At 44.2% G+C, this 24957-nt stretch overlaps 1 protein-coding gene across 10 annotated transcripts in view; it reads left to right on the top strand.

Annotated features, from left to right (window-relative positions):
- si:dkey-237h12.3 (teneurin-3) overlaps positions 1-24957 on the top strand; it is a 210027-nt gene that overhangs the window by 144662 nt on the left and 40408 nt on the right. For 5 of the 10 annotated variants that reach the window (XM_024262578.2, XM_024262577.2, XM_036213791.1 and 2 more), the window contains 10 exons: positions 2708-2908; positions 8378-8563; positions 12230-12250; positions 12603-12626; positions 13445-13591; positions 15047-15263; positions 20637-20756; positions 22558-22819; positions 23315-23582; positions 24233-24376. In XM_024262578.2, coding sequence (XP_024118346.1) covers positions 2708-2908; positions 8378-8563; positions 12230-12250; positions 12603-12626; positions 13445-13591; positions 15047-15263; positions 20637-20756; positions 22558-22819; positions 23315-23582; positions 24233-24376 — 1590 coding nt within the window. The remainder of the gene's footprint in view (positions 1-2707; positions 2909-8377; positions 8564-12229; positions 12251-12602; positions 12627-13444; positions 13592-15046; positions 15264-20636; positions 20757-22557; positions 22820-23314; positions 23583-24232; positions 24377-24957) is intronic. The other 5 variants (XM_024262582.2, XM_024262581.2, XM_036213789.1 and 2 more) reach the window with 4 other exon arrangements.

Genomic DNA, 24957 nt, shown 5'->3' with positions numbered 1-24957 from the left:
TGGTACAAGATCAGTTTTGCTCGTCTTTACAAAAGTTTGAATCTGCTTCATTTAGAAAGGATGTAACAATTTAAAAAATATAGACATTTTGTTGCTTTCAAGGTTTTCAAGTTTTTACTCTCAAAGAAATAATAGACCCTTTTGTGACGTCAGACAAAATGGCAACAGGGTCGTGAACGTAATACGCAACTTCCGGTTAATGGATTTAGATCGGGAAACCAAAGAACTGAACGCCGTTTAACACAATTTTACATTACTAATAGAAATTAACCTTACCAATTTCAGCAGAAAATGTACAATATTTATTTTAATGAAATTCCTGCTGAACTGTATTCTCAGATCGTTCACAAATATAAATACAAATTTGAAAAATCTTCCAATATTTGGGGTTCCACTGTATTGAAAACATTGACCTTTCATTTAATCAGATATTATTGTAACTGGTTCTATTTCGGTTGATGTTATTTACAAGTAATTTAAGTACAATCAAGCACAAAAGCTTTACATTTAAAACCTTCATTAAAGATGCACATCTCTGCATTGACTGTACACATTTTATTCTCTTAGCAGGATAAATGTACTTGTTGTTTTACGGGATATTTTAGGGGATGATTGTAAAAACAGGAATGGTTTGGTTCAGTGAAAATGTTCAGGGCAGCTATGGAGCCACATAGTTTCAGCTTTCAAAATAAGAGCGGCCAAGTAAAAAAAAAATAATCTCTGGATGAATATATTTTATAACATTACGTGGAAGTAGTCACTTTCATATTTTTGTCAACAGTTTTCAATTATTTTTTTTTTCCTTTTTTTCCTTTATTTTCCTGCAGATCAGACACAGTTATGATCAAAAACAAAGAGGAGTGATGTTAGAACCACGGCTGAGCTAACATTATAGAAAACATTACAACAGGAATAAGTTTGACTTTAATCTCAGACACGCTGGAATTGTCTGACTTTAGATCTGTTTTCAAGGATTATGTGAGAATGGAAATTTAGGAAACTTTTAAGAGGTGAGAAAGATCCTCTGCAGCTCCACGTCTCATAGACAAAGCTAATGCTAGCGTTAGCATTAGCACAGATTAAAAGAATAAAATCATTACTACCTTCATAATCAAATAAGCAGCATTCAATTAATTACTTGTAACCTTTGTCTAACTTTAACCGTGTTGTCAGAGAGAAATAATCCACGATTGGTTTAATGTCATCCATAGGAATTTGTGGATCAGCTGATCTGCTGTTCTGACTGCAGACAGGATTACTGACATTTGTACTCTGATTTGTGAACAATCTAAGCTTTGAAAATGAATACAACCAGGCAGGACATTTATAAAATACATATTGTACAAATTTTGATTACAATTGGTTAGGCTACCTTTTAGTGTTTATGTAAAATTGGTTTAAACAGTGTTCAGCTTTATTCTAAATCATGGACACCGGAAGCGACTCTGAACTTGACCGGCGATGTGTGACGTCACGTGAAAATGGTCTATGAGTGTATGCTTGTATATCACTTTTCTACCTTCTGAGAAGCCCCAAAGCGCTTTACAGTCACATTCACACATTCACACACTGATGGCGGCTCCACTGTTGAACACCAATAACCACCAGAGGCAATGCGGGGTTCAGTGACTTGCTCAAGGACTCTTTGACACAAGAGTGGAAATCTTCTGATCAGACGGCGACCGCTGCACCATGGCTGCCCCTTTTATAAATAATGTTCCAGACTGTGTACAATGTTCAGCTGTCATTTGAGCGTCCATCAAAACCTAAAAACGCCTTCTATAGAAATGACTACACGCCTATTGTAGAGCAATGTAAAATAAATTCCCACAAACCAGACATGGTTATAGTTTTTGATCTCAGTCACTCTCAGAGATCTAGAAAGTAGGTCAAGCTGGCCCCTCCATCCGCCTCTGGATGTTCCTCTGAAGACTCTTGAGGTGAAAGCGTGCACGAGCTGCAGCAGTGCTGAGTGTGTCAAACATTTACCCTAAGATCAAATCTTAAGAAATACCAAAGCAGTGTTGTGCAGGTTACTTCCACACTCTAATCCATCACTGATTAGTAAAACTGATTTGTAATCCAGTCTAGACGTAACAAATGCATGGATGAGTTTTTCAGCGTCACTTTTAGATAACATATTCCTGATCCTAGCTATATTGCGTAGGTGAAAAAATGCAGTTTTACAAGCTTGAGATATGTGAGCCTTAAATGATAAATCCTGGTCAAATAAAACCCCTAAGTTTCTGACTGAAGAATTGGAGGCAACATTTACACCATCCAGGGAGACTATCTGATCTGAGAGAGCATCTCTCAGGTGTTTAGGACCCAGTATCATGACCTCAGTTTTTTCTGGGTTTAGGAGGAGATAATTAATTGTCATCCAGGTCTTAATGTCTCTGATGCATGAATTCAGTCTCTCTAGGTGGTCAAAACGTAGCATTTCTCTAAGTTTGTGTTTTTCCCTTTGACACACTTGGCACTAAAATGAGAACCAAAGTCACAGTTTTGTAATAAAAACTCAAAAATGTTTCATTTAAAAAGATTTATATTTATTTTTATTCAATATTAAAGCATGCTTTTGTCCAGATGACATGGTATTTTCGTCTCAAGGAGGTAGATTAACAAGACATCTGCTCTTCCCTTCTGGTTTGTGACCCACGCGACCTCTGGCTCAGAACCTGACGGGCTCACTGTGTGTCTGCAGTTGACTGTGTGGACCCCAAGTGCTCGGGCCACGGAGCGTGTCATCATGGAGAGTGCCACTGCAACCCGGGCTGGGGGGGCGTCAGCTGTGAGATCCTGAAGAGCACCTGTCCAGAGCAGTGCTCCAGCCACGGCACCTTCAGCACCGACTCGGGAACCTGCGTCTGCGAGGCCAACTGGACCGGAGCCGACTGCTCCATAGGTCAGAATCTTTCCTCCATGACTCCACCGAGCTTCAGCTCCGTGTGGGATTCCAGCTCAAGGATCATTTACTGAGTGAAGTTAACTCAAAACTCCTCTCCTCAAACCAAAGATGGGTTTTCAATCATTCATTTCACATTTTCAACGTATTATATTTACACGCTCGTTCAAAGCACTCCACGAGTTATCAAGTGGATCTGCAGCAGGTAATGTTTGACCTTCTGCTTTGAAATTTGAGCAACTATTGATTCCCAGCTGAATCACCGAGAGCTTCTGCTCTTGTTTGACGGAATAATGAGTTCCAGCTGTAATGAAATGTTAGTATTTTAATTAAACCCAACACTTCTAGTCTTTTCAATGTAATCACAGCCGACACAGTTTCAAATTCTGCTTCATGAAAAAGAACATGAAGAGATAAATGTGCTCCTGCCTTCCATTCCTTTTTATTGATGTGGCTGCAGGGATGTTTGTTGCCTGCAGTCAGTGCAGTCTGATCTTCACTTTTACACCCTCTTTTTGCTGCGTTTGTGGGAACGGTTTCAGTCACACTAACGAGTAATTGGACCACATTTCTCTGCATTTATTCTAAACAAACTGTGTTCTCGCTGTGCCAGACACCAGGAGGCCCGAACAGCAGCTGTATGCGTCTTTATTAACAGGCTGGAAGCTGAAATGTAGCGTCTCCCATGCAGGTTGTCCACATGTGGGCGTCTTATTAAGAAAGTTAAGAAATAATTGTTTAACTTGCATACACCAGGAGCAGTCAAATTAGAAAAGGATGAATGTGACTTCATCTTTAATGGAAAGAAAAAACACTTTGAATGAATTCATCATCTCTACCTTTGACGGGTAATTTCTAAAAACACAAAAAAACATTTATTTTCTGAAATTAATGTGGTTCCATTTGAAAAGAAAGCTTAGAAGTAGTCATGAATTAGCTCATTTTTAAAATTTTCTCCCACAGGTGAAAAGCAAAGCAATCTAATTATTCATTTTGGATGTAGCTGTGGTCTCAATCTGCAGCTAAGATGATGAATGGGAGCGTGAAGAGAACCTTTACGGCCCGTCAGTGCTGTCAGTGCTGGGAGCTGCTCCTTTTGCCACATCGTCCGGCTTTTGTTCAAATAACATTTTCTTTTGGAGTCACAGTGAAAAGGATCTGGCTGCAAAGCTTCAGGCATCAAACACGACCAAAGCTGCACCACCGAACCATAAAAGAGACCCCTTGTAAAGGATTTCTTGGCTTCTGTAAGAAACGTGGACGTCTGATGGCCTTGAGAAGCGCTTTCTCTTTTAGCAGCACAAACTGAAGGACAGCTCTCATGGAGGTTTACAGTCATTCTGTCCTGCTCACTGCAGGGGGGCTTTGTTCATCTAGACTTAAAAATGGAAGGAAGGGAAGGTAATATCCAGATACAAACTATAACATTTCCTACCTGGAACACGTGTGTTTTTGGTGTTGCAAAACTTTATGATTAAGGATTTGGATATAAAGGTGACCACGCCCATATTAAGCTGTCAAGCTTTTGAGTAGTTTTTGCAGTGCATCCTGGGAAAACCTTAGATCATTTGACAAAAACAAGAGGAAAATGTCATGAATTCCCTTTTATTTGATTTAGTCTCTTCTTTGACCTCAGTTTGACCTTGTGGTCATCATGTGCAGTCGTCACATTTGTCCAAAGTGTTCTGTCGCAGTTCAACTGTAAAGGTGCATTTACACTGAAAGGCGGCCAGTTTCAATGTTAAGTCAATGAAAGACGTGACTCAAGGCAATCTGAAGTCCTGAAGCGATTTGAGGCGTGAGCCAACATTTAAATATCTGAAGTTTGACAGGTCGCTGTGTCGCATCAGCCAATCAGGAACTCAGCTTTAGGCACATGACTTTTTCAGTGACTCAATCAGCAGGTAGAATATCAATCCAAAGCGAGCGTTTTTGTCCTGAATTTCCATCTTTTTCATTAACCCGCTGGAGCAGCAGGTTTGCAGAGCTCATCCGGCTACTTTTGGGGTGAAGGCGGGATAAACTCTGGACAGATCGCTGGCTTTCATTCCCGCGTGTAGCTCAGTCGCTCGATATGCCGGCAGACAAAGAGCTGCTGCGGGGTGCGGAGGCTGCCAGCTTGGGTCTCATTGAGAAAAAAAGACAGGATTACTGATGTTTTAGTAGAATTGTTCACAATGAATAAACCTGATTTATTTCTCTAAATCTTCTGTCTTTATACATTCTAATTGAGACATCCACAGACACTGTTCCTTAGACAGATTATCAAATGCATTAGCTGGTAGCTCCTCCCACATGCACCCGCGGCATCAAACACAGGAACACATTTTTTGACAGGCGACGAGCAGCGAATCCGTTGCGCCACAAAAGAGGGGCGGGGCATGTGAATTTGTCCCGTGAATCGCGTTGGGTGTGAAGGAGGTTATGTTATGGTTTAGGGGACGTCATCTGAATAATTCTGAATACATTCTCAGATGAAGCTACCGCATGTTTTGAAGACAAAATCAATTTGAGAGTGAGATCACACCCTCAGAAGCAGATAATCAACACTTTTGGTTGTCGGCGCGGCGCGTCCTTACGGCGGAGTGTTGAGTCCTGGTGTTATTTTTGAACATATGCTTTCTGCTCTGTGGACGCTGCTAAATGTTTTCCCAGAAAGTTTTATGGAAGCGTCTTGAGGTTTTGTTGAGAGGGAGGAAGAGTTTTGGGTTCCTGTCTGCTCGCTCGGCGTCCTCATCGGCTTCACGGTTTCCCGCCGGTTCAAAGGCGCACCCCGCCCCTCCCCCTCTTTCCCGTGCCTCAGATTCAGGTGATTGGTGCTCAGAATAGACTCATTCTCTTTGGCTTGTATCCCCAGAGAAACAGAGAGGAACAATTAAAAGCAGAAGTTCTAGTTAGCCTTAAAGAAAGCGTGAGCTCAGAATGGAAGCATGAAAGGCTGCTGGATGGCGTGTTGGAGATGATAGATGCCTTCCCGGGCCGTTTGAAGCTCCACATATCTAGTTTGGGTGCTAAAGCAAACACAGATTGTGTTTGTGAACAAGGATTTTCTTTCCCTTTGTGTCTCGTCTCATTTTTCGTTTTTAAAAGAGGAGTAATTTGCTATTCTCTTGCAGCTTGGAGCATTTCAAAGGGAATCCTGAGGCGCTGTGAGACGTCCCGGGCTGTCAGCACCAGAACCAGCCTGGACTCAGTCCACTAGTTAGGACGTTTACCCATCCTGATCTGTCTGGATGGAGGTTTCCTTTGTAATTAATGCAGCGGCTCTTCTTCGATTAAATAAACTTTAATTAACAAGCGCATGGCATGCATCGACCGCCCACTACCCCCCTCGCTTCCCAGCTGGAGTCAGGGGCATGTTAAAGGCAGATAAACACTTTTGCGCTAATGAAAAATTGATTGCATAGATTCTTTGGGAAGGAGGTATTCCTTTGGAACTGAATGACTCCCCTCCAGAGACGCGCTTAATATTCTACAGTGTCTGCTCAGCTGAATCAGAGTCATCCAAGGTCCATCAGTCCCAGAAAAACTCTATTCACACAAGTGGAACAGACAGACACTTAAAAGAGCCCCTGTGAGGTCGGGAGTGGGGCCGCAGCAGCGTGGGGGGGGGGCTCCAGATGAAAACGAGGAGTAAATCATGGACGAAATAAGTGGGTATTTCATCCATAACTTGATCTGTCTGCAGCTGCAGGATGATGCTGGCTAATTTGCTTCCCTCAGGGCTTTAACAACTTCTGTGAGAGTCTCCAACTTTCCTCTGTGAGTTCACATTCATTTCCTGGAGCATCTCGGGGCTTTAAAGCCGAGGACGGGGTTGAACTTCCAGAAACCTGCGTGGCTCTGTGTTCAGAGGGTTTGATGTGGTGCTCCTGCACATCAGCGGCGGAGCAGTCACAGCGTGTTGATGGGGAGCCGGGGCTGGGTGCAGACTGATTACTCCTCACCCACAGATTCCGTCATTTCAATTTACGGAAGATAACACAGATTGGTAACAGCTGCTGTGCGGTTTGTGGCTCCGCTACATGTGGAGTGCAGACATGAGAACCCACGACTCGCCTCGCTCTGTCAGGACTCGGAGCAAATAAGGCTTCAAAGCGAGGAAGAGTGCTTCTGTCGGACAGTTTTTAGGCAAGCCGTAATTGCAGTTCTTTGTTCTCCCGAGTTCTGCAATGATGACATGTTGAAGGAGCCAAAATAAAAGAGACTTCTGTGACGTGTTAAAGCGACCGTGGCGGGCTGCTGCTTTGGCACACGTGTGGTAAAAACAGCGTTTTCTCTATTTTCTTAAATTGGTGCTCCTCTAATTTCCCTCTCATTTCATTTCAGACAGAAGAAACGTTGTTTCTGTGAGGATGGGATCACTTTAGAGTGTACAGAAACAGCTGCAAAAACAGTCTAACCAGCCGTGTTTGACGAATACACGCTCAAACAACCCGACAGAACGGCGTAATGTTAACGTCTCCTTATGACATTTTTTTATTTAAAAACGTTCCCAGTAGTGTTTTAATGATGATTATAAAGTTTTCAACCAAAATCCCTCAATCTAAATGCTTTAAAAAGACATTTTACATGTTGACTCGTAGCCTCTGTTTCCAAAATCTCCTTCTCCAGAACCTGAACTAGACACTAGGAACAGATGAGGGTTTAGTGCATGTGCAGCAGAGCTGTTGATGGAAAGAAGATCATTCATTCAGACAGAGTCTGTCCAAGACACTTTGATTGAAGGAGATTTAAAAAAATAAATATTCAGAAATGCAAAAACTAAATGATTTCTTATTATATTTGTTCTCTTTCAGAAGAAAAATAACACAAATACTTGCTAAAAACTCAAAAAACAGGATTTATGTCAGAGATGGAATGACTTGATTTGTTTGCTTATTAAAAGTGATTAATAAAAAGAAGTATTTTCTACAAGGTGATCATTAATAAAATGTTAGCTGCTACTTTGGTGTGTCTTATATGAAACATATTTGACTTGGAACAAGACAAATTAGTTTGGACTTTTTAGAGACGGACTGCATTTGTTCTCTGTTATAAGAAAACAACAGTGCAACGTTTGGTGGGAGATCTCATCCCTTCAGCAGCGTTGAAGACTTTCAGCTGTTTAAAATGTCCTCTGTTGTCGCTGAGGATGGAAGGAACTCCATCATAGCTGAACGAAGGATTTGGGATTTTGATCTGAAAGTGAGAAGCAGAGCATTTGAGACGGAATTTAAAGTGTAAAATTGCGTAAACAACAACAGTTTTGAGTCGGAAACATGGAAGTGACACGTCGTACGAGTCGTATCACAGAGTGGGTTTTATTATAGCACAGCCTTGTTTACAATGAAACTTGTTGGCCCACTTTAGCTCTGGGAGTGAACTCTTCTCTGAAAACATCAGAGGCTGGCGGATGCATCAATGCGGAGTACAAAAATACAGCTCTGCGGAGGGGGGGCCTCTTAACGGGTTTGTGTTTTGCCACAGAGGTGTGTGTGGCGGACTGCGGCCCCCACGGCTCCTGCATCGGCGGGGCGTGCCACTGCGAGGAGGGCTGGACGGGACCGGAGTGCGAGCAGAGGGACTGCCACCCCCGCTGCATCGACCACGGAGTCTGCCGAGAGGGCAAGTGCGACTGCCACCAGGGCTGGACGGGGGAGCACTGCACCATCGGTGAGCCGTGGTCACAGCCCCGCCCCCCCCACACCTCAGAGAACATCACTTATTTGAAAAGGGCAACGCTGCAGCGAGAACGCCAGATTTCAGGCATGCAGTGACAACATCCTCCTGCAGCTGCCCACGCGCTCACAGCGGCTGGGGGAGGGGGGGTTCTCTGAGCAGAGATAAACCTTTATTTCCTGCAGACAAGTTTCCAGAGGGCAGATCCTGCAGCAGCTGAACCGGTGAGCTGCTGTGTTCCCCTCTGGCCTCCCCCCTGAGCTTCACCGATTCTCCACCTGTTACAGCAGGGGGGTCAAAGTCAGTTGCATAGGGGGCCAAAATCCAAAACACACCTTAGGTCGCAGGCCGAACAGGATAAACATTCATTGAACACTTTAAAACTACATTTTTAACACTTTAAAAACGTAACTTTTTAACATAATTATGAACTAAATATTAACCTATAATGAAAGTGTGGATGTTGTAAGCTAAATTGTAATTGTAATTGTAAGCTGATTTGGCCACTGAAGATGCTGAAATTGATAGATGAAAACGCTGAAGCTGAAAATGCTGAAGTTGATAGGCAGGTAAAATATTAGCTAAATGCCAAATTAGCCTAAAAATGTGAAAATAAATAATAAGTTACCCAAAGAAGCTAGAATGTAGCTGAAAAAATTGCTAAACTTCAAAATAGCTTAAAAAAAAAACATAGGTTAGCTAAAGCGTTAGCATGTAGCTGAAAAAATTGCTAAACTTCAAAATAGCCTTAAAAAATCTTAGCAAATTGCAAAATAGTCAAAAAAGCTAGAATTCTTACAACTTTAAAACCATAAAGTTTTAACATAATTATGAATAATAAAAAGGCAGGAATATTATTCCAGAATAAATCAACTTAAACTTTAAATATCTTTCAACATTTTACTCCTCATAAAAATAGATTTTGTCAAAATTATAGAAGTTAGAACTGAGCGCAAGATAACATTGGGTGATTATTAACAATAAAATAAGAGGTCCAGATAGAATTACTTGGAGGGCCGGATCCGGCCCCCGGGGCTTTACTTTGACACATTTGTGTTACATTCACTTTTCTGCTCAGCATCCCCTTTCCAAAAGGATGCTCAAACATGCTCCCGTGATTCCCAAACTCCTCCGCTGCCCTGTAAAAGCCGCTCATTAAAATGATTTTTCGAGGTGAATAACTATTACGGCTCCACTCTAGGCATTATAATGTCTGACAGCATGATTTAACATTTCTTTTCCCAATAATATATTTACTGTGGAAGAAAAAGTTGCCACTAATGAAGAGAAAATACATACAAAATCAACCTTAATGAGCACAGCACGGTAGAAGTCGATTACCGTGAGGAAGGCCTTGTTTCCACCCTTACTTTTAAAAGCGAATGTAAAGGAAAAGACTAATGCGTATGGTGGGAGCTGCACAGCTGTCAGGAAGTCTCTCACCACCTCTCACACAAAGGCCCAATCCAAATTCTTCCCTTCTCCCTTCATGTATCCCTCCAAACAGAGAGTTATGAAAAAATAGTGTCTAATATTTTGGACGTCACTTTCGTTTGATGACGTCGCCGGTCCACTAGCATTAGCTCAGAGCTTCCAGCGCTTGAATATACATAACAACAGCGGTTTTATGACTTTAAAAAAGTTATGCTACTACAAAAAGTCATTGCTTTCTTTGAAATGTAAACTTATGTGGTTCAGAGCACACACACATGAAGAAAAGCGCTTCTCAGCGCGACATGGTTTATCTTCACAACAGAGGGCTGTTTCCCTCCGTTTGATGTACGTTCAAGAAACATTAAAGGGCCATTCTTCAACTGGTTTCTACCATGTTGTCTTCACCCTGGACTGTTGGTACCCGATCCTAGCATACCCAGGTGGAACAGGCTTGATCCAAAATGTCAAAGTGGTGTAAATGGTGAATCTCGCTCCAGACTTCTTCTTTCACATCTCCATTCTGTGCAGGTGCGGAACGGCCCATCACGCATTTGACAGTTTGATGTATAGAGCAAAAAGAAAACATACTTGGCCTTAAAATACCTATAATTATTGTGTAAAAAAATAGAAAAAAAATTAACTTTGTAAATTTAAAACTGTGAATCGAATTTAATCGTGGCTTGACTGAATTGTTACATCTCAACTCCTTCATGATCAATTTAAAAACAGTTAGCACTTCTGATTGCAATAAGACAGCATCCATACATCACTACCAAACTTGAGTTCCTGATTGGTCAAAGTTGAACCTGGTTTACCTTTTATTGTGCGTTCAATGGTCACAGGTTTTATGTAGAACCCCAAAACAGTTTTAGAAACTTGTGTAGTGACATATGACCATGAGAGTTTTGAATGCGGAAGTCCAAAATGCACATATGCGCGTATTCACATTGACTTTTCATTGGACGTGGTCACTTGAACGAGCGTTTCTGAACCTGTCTGAACGCAGCTCCAGAATGTTCAGCTTCCCTCCCAGCTTCCCTCCCAGCTTTCCTCCCAGCTTCTGAATCGATGTCTCTGAAGCTTCACCCTCCCACCTTTTCTCTTCCATAAAGCTTTAAGGGATGCTACTGTGTCAGCGGGTCAAGGGGGGGTACGGGGGCCCCGGCCTTCCTCTCTGGAGAGTATCTGCTCAGGAATGGAGGTGCTTCAGCTGGCTGTAATGAGGATGATGAGTTCCACTTCCTGTTGACCTTCAGAGCAGTCTTCATTGACACGGGGGCTCTTGTGTGTGTGTGTGTGTGGGGGCGGGGGGGGTCTTGTGGTTAAACCTTGACTCTCTGCACCCCCCACCCACACACCAGAGTGTCCTCTGCAGCCTGTTGAACAGATCTCCCCCTCTAATTATGTATTTACAGCTCCCCTCCTGCCTGACCGACACCCCACCCCCAGGGGGGAGCAGAGTTTGTAGAGAGGAGTTGATGGAGGGGTCAGAATCCTGATCTCATTAATCTCTCCCTCCCCAGGGCCACGGGGCCATATTCCCCTTCCTTCCTCCCTCCAGCTTAAGCCTCCTTTAGGAGCAGCAGCTCCTGCTTTCATGCGGGGGCCATGAATAGGTGCTGCCTTCCTTTTGTTGTGGAGGGGGGGGGTTACTGTGTGAGTGTCTCGAACAAAGCTGAGTTTAATCTCTTTACATGGTCAGAGTCCAAGTTTTGGACAAAAGCATCCAGATCCCTTTTTGGGGGGGTCGGTGGCATTGTTCAGGTTTCGCCGCTCCAAACGTCCTTGGGGGGGGGGCTCCGCTCGCTGGCCTGCTGCTGTTGGAGATGAAGGAAAGAGCGTCTGCTTGATGTCAGAGCGAGGCTGCTTTGATGAGAGGAGGAAGTGTGGTTCCGGACGCCGTCAGGAGGAGCGGGTTCATCTCTGCCTCTGCAGATGGAGACAGCTAACCATGAATATTTTACCCAGCGCAACTTACTGATTCATGTTACTTCTGTAGACAGAAAGACAACTCCACCCACAGCGCTTTAGAGAATCTCTATGTCATTTTGAGGATCTATAATTCTGATTAATCACTGAAGGCTCCTCACTGGAGATGAACTGTCGCTTTTCTTGATTCTTCCTGACTTTTCCTGTGTCTAACTGCTGCATCTGTTCACTCTCCTCTCTGTTTTCATGTCTTTATGCCTGTCTGTCTGTCTGTCTGTCTGTCTCCTCCATGTGTAGCTCTGGATTCCAGAGTTTCAGGTAAAGAGAAACTCTTCTTCCTTTGCATGAAAGTTTCTTCTCTTATTTCTTGATGTTTCTGTTTTAAATTGTTTATGTGGTGAAAAGTGACCTCGATGTTTGAGCGCCGTCTTGGCTGTAAATGCTGTGGTTGAGGCGTTTGAGCGCAGAAGTGATGAACGGCAGAGCAGCGTTAGCGGGTCGTCCTGCAGACATTCACATGTCAGGCACATCTTTGGGGCAGCCGTGTGCCGGCTGGCGCTTTTTGCAAATTTACTCTAAATGGATGTGTTTGCCAGTCTCAGCACACTGCCACCGCAGAGATGAGTAATTTTCTTTTCCAAATGTTTTCCTTTCCTCGGATGTGTAATAGGAGCAGTCAAGATAGGATATAAAGGTAAATTGAACCACCACCCCCCCCTCTCAAAGGGAGATTGTCCTGAGCAATCCCTCCCTGCCCTCTGTCTCTCCTGGCACGGCGTATACACACCTGTTTTATGTCCGAGTCGACCATAATGTTTCTGCTGTGATCCTGATCCTGACCCCCCCTGCCACCCTCACCTCCCCCCACACACCACACTGTTGTAACTCCCTGTGTCTGCCAGATTAAACGCCCAGAACTGGTGTGGTTTAGTCGTGTTTCGGCTCCCTGTCTTCACCCTCCATTAGCAGGAATGTGATCTGGCAGCAAGTGCGCTGTTTCTGTAAATGTGGAGCCTCTCGATCCCCCACCCCCTCCCTCCTCCCCATATATATATATATATAGCTCCTCTTCCCTTTGATGTTGCTGTTACTTCACATGAGTATTTTTAACACCTGTAATGGAAGATGCTTTAATTAATGCTTTCTTTCACTGGCATAAACCAGTAAATTTCTGCACATACACATGCACACACACATACGCACAGCGTGCGCATGTGTGTGTGCATGTGCAGATGGGGGGCACCATTGGAGCTGGAAAAAGACAAACTTGTGACTCCTCTGAATCAGAATTACTGGTGGATTGGCCTCCTGAGTCGGAATGCGTCCAAACTCATGTGAAACGACTGTAACCCCTCACACCCCCCCATTCCCAGTCCTGTCAGAGGTGTATCGTACTCTATGTCTACTCACTGCAGTCATTTTTGTCCCTCCCTGCCCCCTGTGCTCCTTCCCCCTCCCTCCTTGTCTCTCGTTTCCTGGTCCGTTTCTGACCCGTGCGTGATGTGTTGACAGACGGATGTCCCGGTTTGTGCAACAACAATGGGAGGTGCGTCTTGGACCAGAACGTCTGGCACTGCATCTGCCAGTCAGGATGGCGGGGGCTCGGTTGCGACGTTGCGACCGAAACTCTCTGTTCTGATGGCAAGGATAACGAGGGAGGTATGAAGGAGTGGAGCATAAACATTCTCCTGAACAGAAGCTGCTGCATAAAACATCATGAAGGAGATTCAGAGAAAGGGATTTAGGCCTTAGTCACAACTGCTTCTGCGGGAAGTTACAGGCTGCCGGCGACTGAAACATGGGCGTATCTGTATTGGCCACACAAGTATCAAAGTCTTTGACCTCATGGTGACTTGGAGAAAATGTTCAAGCACATTTTTTTCTGTAGGCATGCTTCAAGCAACAGGTGGTAAGAAACACATATACATCCCGCAAAGGTAAATGGGGTGAAGTAGGTGAGACGCAGGCGCATCCACACTTTTCCATCATTGAACTCCCTTAAACCCCGCTCACTGTACAGGGAGACAGTTGGTGCTGTTCAAGTCATAGGTGCAAATCCTGTTGCATGCCCCCTCCGCATCTGCTGCGTGCCTTCTGCCCATCCCTTGCGCATCCTTTGTGTGTCCCTTGTGACTTCTTGCAGACCCCTTGCACGTCTCCTGGGCATCCCTTGCACATGCTTTACGATCACACCCCTTGCATATCCCCCGCATGTTCTTTGCGCGTCCCTTGCTCATCTCTTTTGCTCCCCTAGCACACTCCTTGCACATCTCTTGCGCATCCCTTGCAATCACCTAGCACACCCCTTGTGCATCCCTTGCTTGTCTCTTGTGTACTCATTGGGCGCTCATTGCGCATCCCTTGGACGTCTCTTGTGATCACCTTACACACATCTAGCACATCTCTCGTTCATCCCTTGTGCACTCCTTGCGCACCCTTTGTGCCGCTCTTGCAAGTGTCTTTTGAATTCTTTGCACACTGCCTGCAAATCCCTTGCATTTTCTGTGCACTTCTTGCAAATCCCTTGCACGCTTCTTGCGCAAACCTTTGCATTCCCCCGTGCATGACCCAACCCTTGTTTGTCCCATCCATGCCCCTCGTGGGTCCCTTGTGCGCAACCTCAAAGTGTCGTTTACACGCCACTTGCACACCCATGCAGTATTTGGATGTGGTCACAAAGAGACCAGGACTTGCATCTTATTAACAAATAATGTAGCTTGACGGCACTGCTTGACAGCATCATCCATAGGTGCTAGTAACTTTCATTACCCTCACGAATGCTTCACACTTCGACTACCACACACACGGTAATGGTACATTCCATATCTAAGATGTTCCTTAAGATGGCCGTACAAGCCACAAAGGAACTGCCAGACCCACCTAAGCTCCTGTGTCACTCCTCTGTATGCCCCACCATGAACCCAGACAACCCAATAACCCGCAGCACCTGTACATGTGACTAAGGCTTTAGATTACATGTTGCTACTGCTATTCTTAAACTGTTGGAGTGCAGTTTCTGTGTCTTTAAAGTTCTTCAAGTCAGTTTGGTTCTGAAGTAACCAGGTTGAGACATGTTTTGTCCCTGTTCTGACCCCCTCTCTCTTCATTGTCCAGATGGACTCACTGATTGCATGGACCCAGATTGCTGCTTTCAAATCGCCTGCCAGGGTCAGACCTACTGTCGTGGCTCCACTGACCCCGCCACAGTGGCGGGCCAAGGCCAGACCGCAGTCCTGCAGCCCATGTCCAGGAGCTTCTCTGAGCGTGTCCGCTTTCTGATTGGTCCCAGCGGCAGTCATGTGATTCCTGGGGATAACCCCTTCAACAGCAGGTGAATGGCTGCGTGCATCACTGACAGCTCCTTCATGATTTGACTCACGCTGCCTGTTTACCGTCTCATTAGCGGCTGACAGTGCTGCACCTGCGTTTGTGCAGCTGACGCCAGAGTGTCCAAGTGTCTGACATCGTTTTGTGTTTGGAGTCAAGGTGACACGTTTGTTTACAGCACTTTGGCTGCCATGACCACTCTGTTATCTGTCTGTTCTCTGTTTATTTCACAATGACAAGCAAGAGGAGGCTTCTGCTCAGAGCCAGACAAACAACAGAGCAGTTCTTCTCGCCTTTAGGAACCACACACACATTAGCATGTTGCACAGACATGTATGTACATTTCCTGTCATTCAAAGTTCATCAAATGCTTTAACATTTGAGCAGAAACCTCTTTGATTTCAGCAGCGAAGCCTCGCCGGCTTCAAACAGGGTAGTTTATGTGCGAGTTATCACTGCATGAAAAATGGATTAGAAGCCTTCACATGGTTCCTATTGTGTGATGTTCAGCTTGACTTTCACTTTGAGTTTCAAGTTTTTCTTGTTGCTGCTTTTGAAAGTCTAGTTTTTCCGCAACTTTTCAAAATAGGGTCTCTTTTCAAGCCCCTCAGTCTGGCTCCATCACCACTGCTGTGAACTTTTGTCCTTCTTTTGGGATCAACAATGTATTTTTCTGTGTCGTTGCCTCAACAAATTAGTTAAAAATGAATCACTTTTCTGTCAGATTTTCTTGTTTTTGTGTTGATGAATAAATTAGTTTGGGGTTCAGTTTTCCTTCATGCATCCCTCAGGAAAATCACGTTGTTGTCAGTAGTTTGTACTTTTCCTTCACAGACTTTTTGTACAACTGATGGAGTGAAACTTCCTGACTTTATATCAGCTTTACCCATGTATCTTACTTCAATGTGCTTCCTTTTTGTGAGCACACCTGCTTCTGTCCAGCTCAGGGCAAAGGTTGAGGTTACAGGCAGAAGCAGAAACGCTGGGATAGACAATGATGCGTTTACGCAAAATCTTTTTAGGATAGATGTATGTGTGCAGAAGGGTTTGGGGATTTTTCCTCCAACAGTTTAATCTAATCTCAATGTAAATAGCACGCTTTACTAGAAATATAGAATGAAGTAATTCCTCCCAGATGGGTTTGTACTAATCCTCAGCCACACTGTCTCTATTGTCAGTTTTTGGTCTGACTTTGGATTTAGCTCTCCTGAAAAAATAGTTTTATATTTTGATCTAAAGAGATTGTTTTGTGTTTTAAAGTTTTTTTCTCTCAAATTTCTTTAAAAATAACAAAATTATATATTTTTAAGTCACAAATGCTTTATATTTAGAAGAAAACTGAAGTTAAACAGGATTCATTCAAACACTTAGCAGCACTCTTGTCTTACAGCTTACTGGTTGGATTCCCAGCTGGAACCTTTCTGTGTAGAGTTTGCATGTTCTTCCCGTGCATGTGGGGGCTTTCTCCGGCTTCCCTCCCCAGTCCAGAAACATGCTTCTGGATATAATTGCCCTCCGGGTAATTTTATAATAATTTCATGTTTTTGTTATTAATGGCCCAATGTTATTTTTAACTTGTATAATTTGACAAAACATATTTTTATGGAGAGTAAAATATTAAAATTTATTTAGAGTTTAAGTTGAATTATCCTGGAATAATATTCCTGCCTTTTTTTATTCATAATTATGTCAAAAAGTTAAAGTTTTAAAGTTTTTAAAATTAGCATTCTGCTAGCTTTTTGGATTATTTTGGCATTTACTGGGATTTCTTAGGCTATTTTGGAGTTTAGCTAATATTTCAGCTACATGCTAGCTGTTTTGGCTAATTTAAGCTTTTTAAAAAGTTTTTTAGGCTGTTTTGGAGTTAAGCTAATATTTACACGCTAGCTGTTTTCGATAATTTAGGCTTTTGGCCCTCGTGACATAAGGTCTCCTAATTTAGTGTCATGCCAGGAGTGATAAAAACTGGCTTTACTTTCAATACTATGAGATCATCTCATCTAAAAGATTAGATTTGTTTGTAAAGGTCACATCTCTATGCAAACAGGTGTTCGAGAATCACCTGTTCTTCCGTCTGTTCTTCTGCCCCGCTCCCATCCCATCCATTTCCAGAGAAAGGTTCCACATGCAGCTTTTCTCGTGTTACACGCCACCGGACTGCTTTTAGCGCTCAAGCTAATGGAGAGAATCGAGTTGATTTTTAAAACCAAAACATTTTCAGCAAAAACATTGTTCAGAAGCCACTAACCAAACTTTACAGCTCTCAAGTGATCGAAAGTGCAGCTGAGAGAATCTGGTAATTTTTCAAAATAAAAGGTTTCTGGGACTAAAAAAAAAAAGGGTATCATTTATTAGTTCTTCTGTGGCCCGGAGGCAATTGATCCACGGACCGGTCCACGGCCCGGTGGTTGGTGGCCTCTGCTGTGAGGGATAAAGTGGGTTTAGAAAATGGATGGATAGATTCTGAATGAATAAAAAACGACAGCAAAGGTCTAGATGCACCCTAGTTTTTCACACCTGCAGTAAAAGATTGACCTGGTAGCTCTGCAGCAGAGGCAGGAAGCAGACAGAGGTCAGTCCTGAAGAGAGGAGCACACTTCTGAGGATACATTTGCAGAAAAGCTATGCCGGCGTGGAGCCCCCCCTTCTTCTCTGCTGACTCCCCAACAAGTTCCTCCCCTGAATATTGCAACTCCTGCTGCGCCTCAGATGGAGCTTTTCTGCAGCTCGTGTGGGAGAAAGGCATGAATCATTTGAGGAGTTTCCGCAGGTGGAGTACAGGAGCGTTTGTTTGAAGGTTCACTTCTTCTCTCCTCCTCTAGAAAGATGAATGGAGACATGGAAGGATGGAGCCAGCTCCTAAGTAGCCTTGTTCTGTGAGCTAGTAAATAAACGTGGGAGGGCGGCTGTGGATCAGCCCCGCTTCATACCTGTAATGACCTGCAGGCCGAGCGGAGCGGATCCACCCACCTGTGACAAACGCAGAGATTAGAGCGCCATAATGGAGAGTTACTTGTCTTCATAGACAGCGTCACACCTCTGAATTTAGGAACAGGAGCGACGGTTCTACCTGTGGCCCTTAATCATGCATGAATCTCCTGCATCTGTGATTGCCAAAGGGAGATGCTGTCCTGGAGGCCTTTTGGCCGGGAGCAAATCCACTTACCGGCCCAAAAAATCAGAGCTTGAATGAGTAATGCTCTCCCATATACCAACCTAACTACCTCCGAGGCTTCCTGAAGTGAAGCATTTAACCCCCACTATCTGCTCAAGTGGCTTCCGCTGTTTGGCCAACATATGAGGTGGGTTATAGAAGGCTGCCGGCCGGCGGGCGCGAGCGTCTGCCAGAACCCCGCTGGAGAGAGCTCTGCTCAGAAATCTCTATTGCTGCTTTCTTCAAGGGGAAAATAGTTTTCTTTACCAAACAGAAACCTTTATATTCTGACTTTTTATACAGCTGAACATTTTGTATTTCATGACAAATTGCTTCCAGCATTGCACTTTGTTGTTGTGAATTGCTATAAAGTGCCTCTTGACACATCAGCGCCGGCGCTGCTCAGCCTTTCACATCAGTAAAAGAGCTGAAGAGCACACTCCAGAACTGTTCTGGCTGATAGATTATCTTTCATCACAAGTATGACCGTAGATATTTATCAAGCTGGCGAGCACAACACTCAAGCGTGACACAGACAAAAGGCACTTTAGTGGAAGCACAAAAATACTTTGCAGAATAATAAAATCCTCCTTCAAACACAAAAACTAATAATTCTACAGAGACTTGATGACAATCCTGTTCCTAACTAGGTCACTCATTATCTCATTTAACGGCCTCAATGACGGGCTGCTGTTCTCATCAGGGATGGAGCTGACTTCACTAAATTTGGAGCTGCGGGTCTCTGGTAGACTGTTTGGCAGGACGCCGTTTCACTAATCAGACTGAGCTGTCCTCACACAGCAAATATTCCCACCCAGTCGGGCTCGGCACGGTTCCCTTCAATCAGGCCCAAACAGAGAGGTCACAGCAGCTAAATGAAACCCACCTCAACCCTACAGCACCATCGGGGGGATTTTTACCTGAGCTAAAATGTTGGCATGATTTTCAATGTGTTGCATTTTCCTGAGTGTCATGGCCCCCTGGATATAGTCTCACATGTCCCAGGAATGGGTGGAGCAAAGACCCAGTCCAGCATCATTATTTTATTTTATTAGGATTTTTTTGTTCTCAAATTCCTAATCGTTCAGTAATTTTTGATCATGTTATGTTTTTATTTTCCATTTTGTTATATAAACCACAGTTGAAAATAAAATAAAACAACTGTACTTTATCACGTGTCGTCATATTTTGATCAATATATCAAATACTTTTTATTGGGTAAATCAGGATTCCCGCGGGGTCAAAACAATTCTTAAAAGCACTGAATTGATGAATTTGAAAATAATACATCAAAAAAATCTTTATTTTTTTATCCAAGCCTTAAAAATGGTGCTGCTTGAAATGTCTGTTTTTTACATTTCATGTCAAATTTTCAATTTTTTTTTTTTTGACCACGACACAAACAACGAGATAAGAAGCTATAGTTTTAATCATAAAATGGGAATAAATTAATAAATTGAGAAATTATGTATGAAATGGGAAATAGACCGTGAAATTGGTCCTAATTTTTCACATGCATGGCCTTAAGAAGGTCTTAAAAAGTCTTATATTTAACTTTAAGAAACTTGTATAAAACTTGTATAATTATATTGTGTAAAAATTACCCGACAAAAGTGATGGTGTAACTTTTTATAGCAAAAGTGTTCTATGGTGAAAGACCTACTCCAATGAAAACTCTTTTTTTTATGATCTTGTTGCATTTTTCTTATAATCTTCTTTATACATATCCTCTTTTAAAATTAAAACTGCGTTCCTGAGTATTTCTTTATTCAAATCGTTGGGGATCAGGAGCAGATTAATAGAAGAAATGTTAGAAAAAGATCATTTTGTGATGTTGAAAATGTGCTGGGTGGGCACAAGCTCCCTGCTCCGCAACAGGGAGGGAGGGCGTGGCAGGGTTAACGCCAACAGGACTCATATATGGTACAGATCCTCTGCTGTGAGTGTAAACTAAAATAATTAAATATCAGCACTTAAATAACTTCTAAAAACAAGTTCCAGGACTGTTTGTATATTTAAGCAGTTTGTAATCCGGTGTGTGAATGTGTGAAACTATAAAGCGCTTTGGGCCTTCAAGGAAGATAGAAAAGTGTTATACAAGTATACGGCCATTTCATACTGGCACAAGTATGACACAGTACTGCACTCTCTTTAAAATGTCTGTTGTATTTGTGTGTCCACGCCTGACATGTTTGTGTTCCTGATGTCCGTCTTCCCTCACAGCCTTGCCTCCGTCATCCGCGGTCAGGTTCTGACAGGAGACGGGACGCCTCTGATTGGAGTCAACGTGTCCTTCCTGCACTACCCGCAGTACGGCTACACCGTCACCCGGCAGGACGGCATGTAAGGCTGCACTCATCAAACTGCTTCTCCTGCAGATAAAGAGCTGTCCCAAAGTGAAGACATGCCCCCCAAGACTGCAGACAAACCAGAGAGCGGCTCACTGTTCCCTGGAATGACACCTCATGCAAATGTCAGAGAGGCGCCGTTGTTTAAAATGCATGAGGGCAGAATCAATCTGCCTGCAGATTAGGAAAACACGGGATTACGGTCTGACCTTCCGCTGCTTCTGCCAGCGATAAGTGGTTAGTAATGGAAGTGCAGATAAAGGCGTGTCACACGTCTGACAGACGGGCTTCACCTCAGGTTTGCTTTGCAGAGACACGCTAGGATTTAGCGTCCCATCTCCATGTGTGGAATAAAAGGCTGTCTGGAGGGTGCAGCTGTTGTTCCTGTACGGCGCAGGATTAGCTGATTTCTTCAGATATTCTGTCCTGTAACTCTTCTGACAAGAAGCGTGATAAATGGTGGGGGATAATCACACTTGGTTAGCCAGCAGATCCGCTCTGTGCGTTAAGAAGAGGGTGGCAGGGTGGTGGGGGGGGCATCATCAAAGCCTGGCCTCTTGCAGCTGTGAGCTCCCCACTGCCCAAAAGTGAAGGGAGCTGGAGGAGGAAGCTGTTTCAGGTCAGCTGCACAGCTTGGCTCTTGGCGCCGGCTCATTCCGTACACGAGAGCGTGCACGAGAGCTGTGCATAAGCATTCAAAACAGTGTGTGTGTGTATGGGGGGGGTGCTTTCATGTTGAGAATGCACGCCGTGTCACTTCTTACGCACTTTTGCCCAGAGGGTAAGCTTCAAAGACCTAGCCTTCATTTCCAAACCGATAACTTCTGCTTGAGTAATGTCGTACTAATGAAGACCGGCTCACCAGAGGGGCCCCCCCAGACTCGCCCCGCCAAACCAAACTCAGCCAGAAACACTGTCTGCTGGTGCCATGCCTGGCCGAACAAAAGTCATAAATTAGATTTGGAATATGATAATGAAATACGGAGGCTGACTAGAGGAACTTCACAGAGGTTTGGTGCTGCTCATGTAAAGGAAACATTTACACATTCGTCTGATGTTTGTAGTTTACTTCTCATTTGAGAATTGGCCTTCCATCTGACACATTTAGATAGGGCTCGATTCAAATTAATAAATCAAAAGAGAAAAATTGGGAAAAGTATGCACGTGTTGTTTCCTGAGAGGAAAGGTTAGGAGAAAAATCCAACTTCGTAACCCTTGTTCTATCCTAGGCATGAGGGTTAAAACAGCTTCTCTCCCATCTGCTCCTGTTAACCTGGTATTTATTGATGTGTAATTTTACTTTTATTCCATTAAGATAAACCATTATTACGAGCAGAGTACCTTAATTTGCTTGTGATGCTTTTGAAATAATCATAAGTGGTGTCATTTTTCCTTATTTTTACCTGGGTGAACACCTGCAGCATTACGGTACATACGCAGCCAGCAATAGAGTAGAGCACACTAGCATGCTACACCGTCCACTGGGAGCCTGGCTAGCATAGCGAGCTAACCCACTGATTGCCCACGAAAGCCAATATGGGCAAACACAGGCGGGGTCCACATTCTCTGCCCACTTTTAAACCACATGGGCCCACTTGGCCTTGCTGCTGGGTCTGAACGTGTGAAGGAAAGCTTTCCTTTACATAAATAAACACAAACAGTTTTAAAGTTGTGATCATGTTTAAAAAAAAAACGTTAATAATAATTTTTATATCTTCTTTTGTACTGTCAGTCTGTCTACCTTCATTGGCTCAGCGTGTCTTCTGATCTAACCTGCGGCTGTGTTTGGCGTGAAGGTTTGACCTCCTGGTGAACGGTGGAGCATCGCTGACGCTGACGTACGAGCGCGCTCCGTTTCCCGCCTCGCACCGCACGATCTGGCTGTCCTGGAACATCTTCCACGTGATGGACACGGTGGTGATGAAGCGCGAGGAGAACGACATCCCCAGCTGTTATCTGACCGGTCTGGTTAGGCCCAACCCACTCATTGTGGCCACGCCCCTCTCCACTCTGTACAAGACATCTCCAGAGGACAGCCCCATCGTGCCGGAGACTCAGGTGAGGTACAGGTGACCTAAAGGCTCCTGACAGGTCCAAACTCCAGCTCGTCAGTGAATATTTTCATTAGTGCTGTTTTTAAGAAGCTTTGTCAGGTTTGAGTTTTTAGCTACCCTGAAGCTTTCTAACAAATAATCAGACAAAACTCTTCTGACTGAAAGGTTTTGGAGGCTGTGTGGTGTTTCATTTATTTGGTCTCCAGTTGTCTCAGCAAAGTGTGACAGCATCCTTTCCAGTCTGCAGTCGCGGGTCAAACTGCGGCCTCTGGAAAGACTCAGAGACAGTTAGTGCTTGTTTTTGGCGCTCAGGTGTTACCTTGGAACCAGCAGCAGCTCCTGACTGAGTGTTGATGCACAGGAGCTGTTCAGATCGAGCTCGTTTTCTAGGTTAAAAACAGCAACGGGAACTCCCGTTGCTGTTTTTAGCCGTGTTTCTCCACAGTCTCCACTCCACGCTGGGCTTTGGCACCAGTCTGACTGCTAATTAAAATCGTAGGTGCTTCACGAACAAGTGGCCATACCGGGCAGTGACCTGAACCTGGTCTACCTGAGCTCCAGGGCGCCTGGCTACAAGCCCATCCTGAAGGTGCTTCTGACCCAGGACCGGCTCCCGTTTGGCCTGATGAAGGTCCATCTGATGGTGGCCGTCATGGGCCGTCAGTTCCAGAAGTCGTTCCCGGCGTTCCCTGACCTCTCCTACACCTTCATCTGGGATAAAACAGACGCCTACAATCAGAAGGTCTTCGGCCTGGCGGAGGCTGTGGGTGAGTCCTGCTGTGATCATCATGTGTTAGCACAGGTCCGACAGCGCCGGGCTCTGAACCCAGGCAGACATTTCAGATCATTTCACTGGAGACTGGCTGAGTTTCCATGAGTAATAAAGATGTATAGCAGGTGATGTGAAATCCCCTTGTGCTGCATCTTTGCAGGCCGTTGTTTTTCTGCTGACTTTTTGTTTTCGTGTGTTTGATATTTCAGCACAAATAGGAATGATTCCCTTTGAGACAGTGAAATAATAAAACCTACACGGAATAGCTCTGGATTTTATGTCCAAACTGTTTTACAGATTTGTTTTAAATTGTAAAAACCACTAATAATGTAGCTATAATCAGGAAGGATACGTTTAAGGCGTTGCACACTGCGACCTTCACGCTAACCGTATCATATCTGTACTGTGAGAACATTCACCGAGCCGGCCCCTCTGGTGTTTGTGTGACTGAATAGACGTTTATGCATCTTCACACGATAAAAGACGAGAGAACATGAAGCAACTCAGTTGAGACTCAGAGACCCCGCTGCTCCTCTGATTTCGTCCCAGCCGGGGAGGATCGTCAACGAGCCGGCGGCATCGACGGAAACTGAAAACATCCTCACTGAAAAAGCCTGATGCATGCTGTCCCCCCCTTCCCATCAGTGTCCGTGGGATACGAGTATGAGTCCTGCCTGGACGTGGTGCTGTGGGAGAAGAGGACGGCGGTGCTGCAGGGATACGAGCTGGACGCCTCCAACATCGGGGGCTGGACGCTGGACAAACACCACATACTGGACGTCCAGAACAGTAAGAGTCGCCCATCAGGGGGAGGGGGGCAGTAGGAATCAGCATGGGGTGGGGAGAGTGTTGCTGAGGTGTCAAAGCTCAAGAAAACATTAAAAATGTCTCAGAAAATAGCGTTTATTTGACTCCGGTCGATAACCTGGCGGATTATTTGTGTCCTCAAACAGAAAAACTGACCTTTTTCCTCTTTACCTGCTGGAGCTGGAAATGTCATTTCTCACACTTCTCTTATTTCATGAGAGCAGAACACAGAGTTCTGCTTGTTATAGTGGTTGATTTGTGCTTCAAGGGCCCCCAGCACCAGGAAGAATACAAACACCTCTGCTAACAGGTGAAGTTCCCTCCTAAATCTTCCGGTTTAGCATCACCAAATGCAGAGCCAGACGTGAAGTTTGCTGTCCAGACCAACTTTGAATTAATATTTAGCTTATAAGCGACCACACACGCTGAAGTGGTTTTTGATCCCTCAACAATCGTGAAGGAAGTCAGGTTGGTTTTTGTTTGTGAGTTTGTGAAGCTAACTGGTCTCCTCTGTTGTCCTGTCAATGATGCTTATGTTGGTTTCCATGGTAACCGCTAGTTTG

The sequence above is a fragment of the Oryzias melastigma genome, linkage group LG10 (assembly GCF_002922805.2).
Source record: "Oryzias melastigma strain HK-1 linkage group LG10, ASM292280v2, whole genome shotgun sequence".
Classification (NCBI taxonomy): domain Eukaryota; kingdom Metazoa; phylum Chordata; class Actinopteri; order Beloniformes; family Adrianichthyidae; genus Oryzias; species Oryzias melastigma.
Note: the sequence above shows the minus strand (reverse complement) of the source record. Positions and strands in the feature narration are given on the sequence as shown.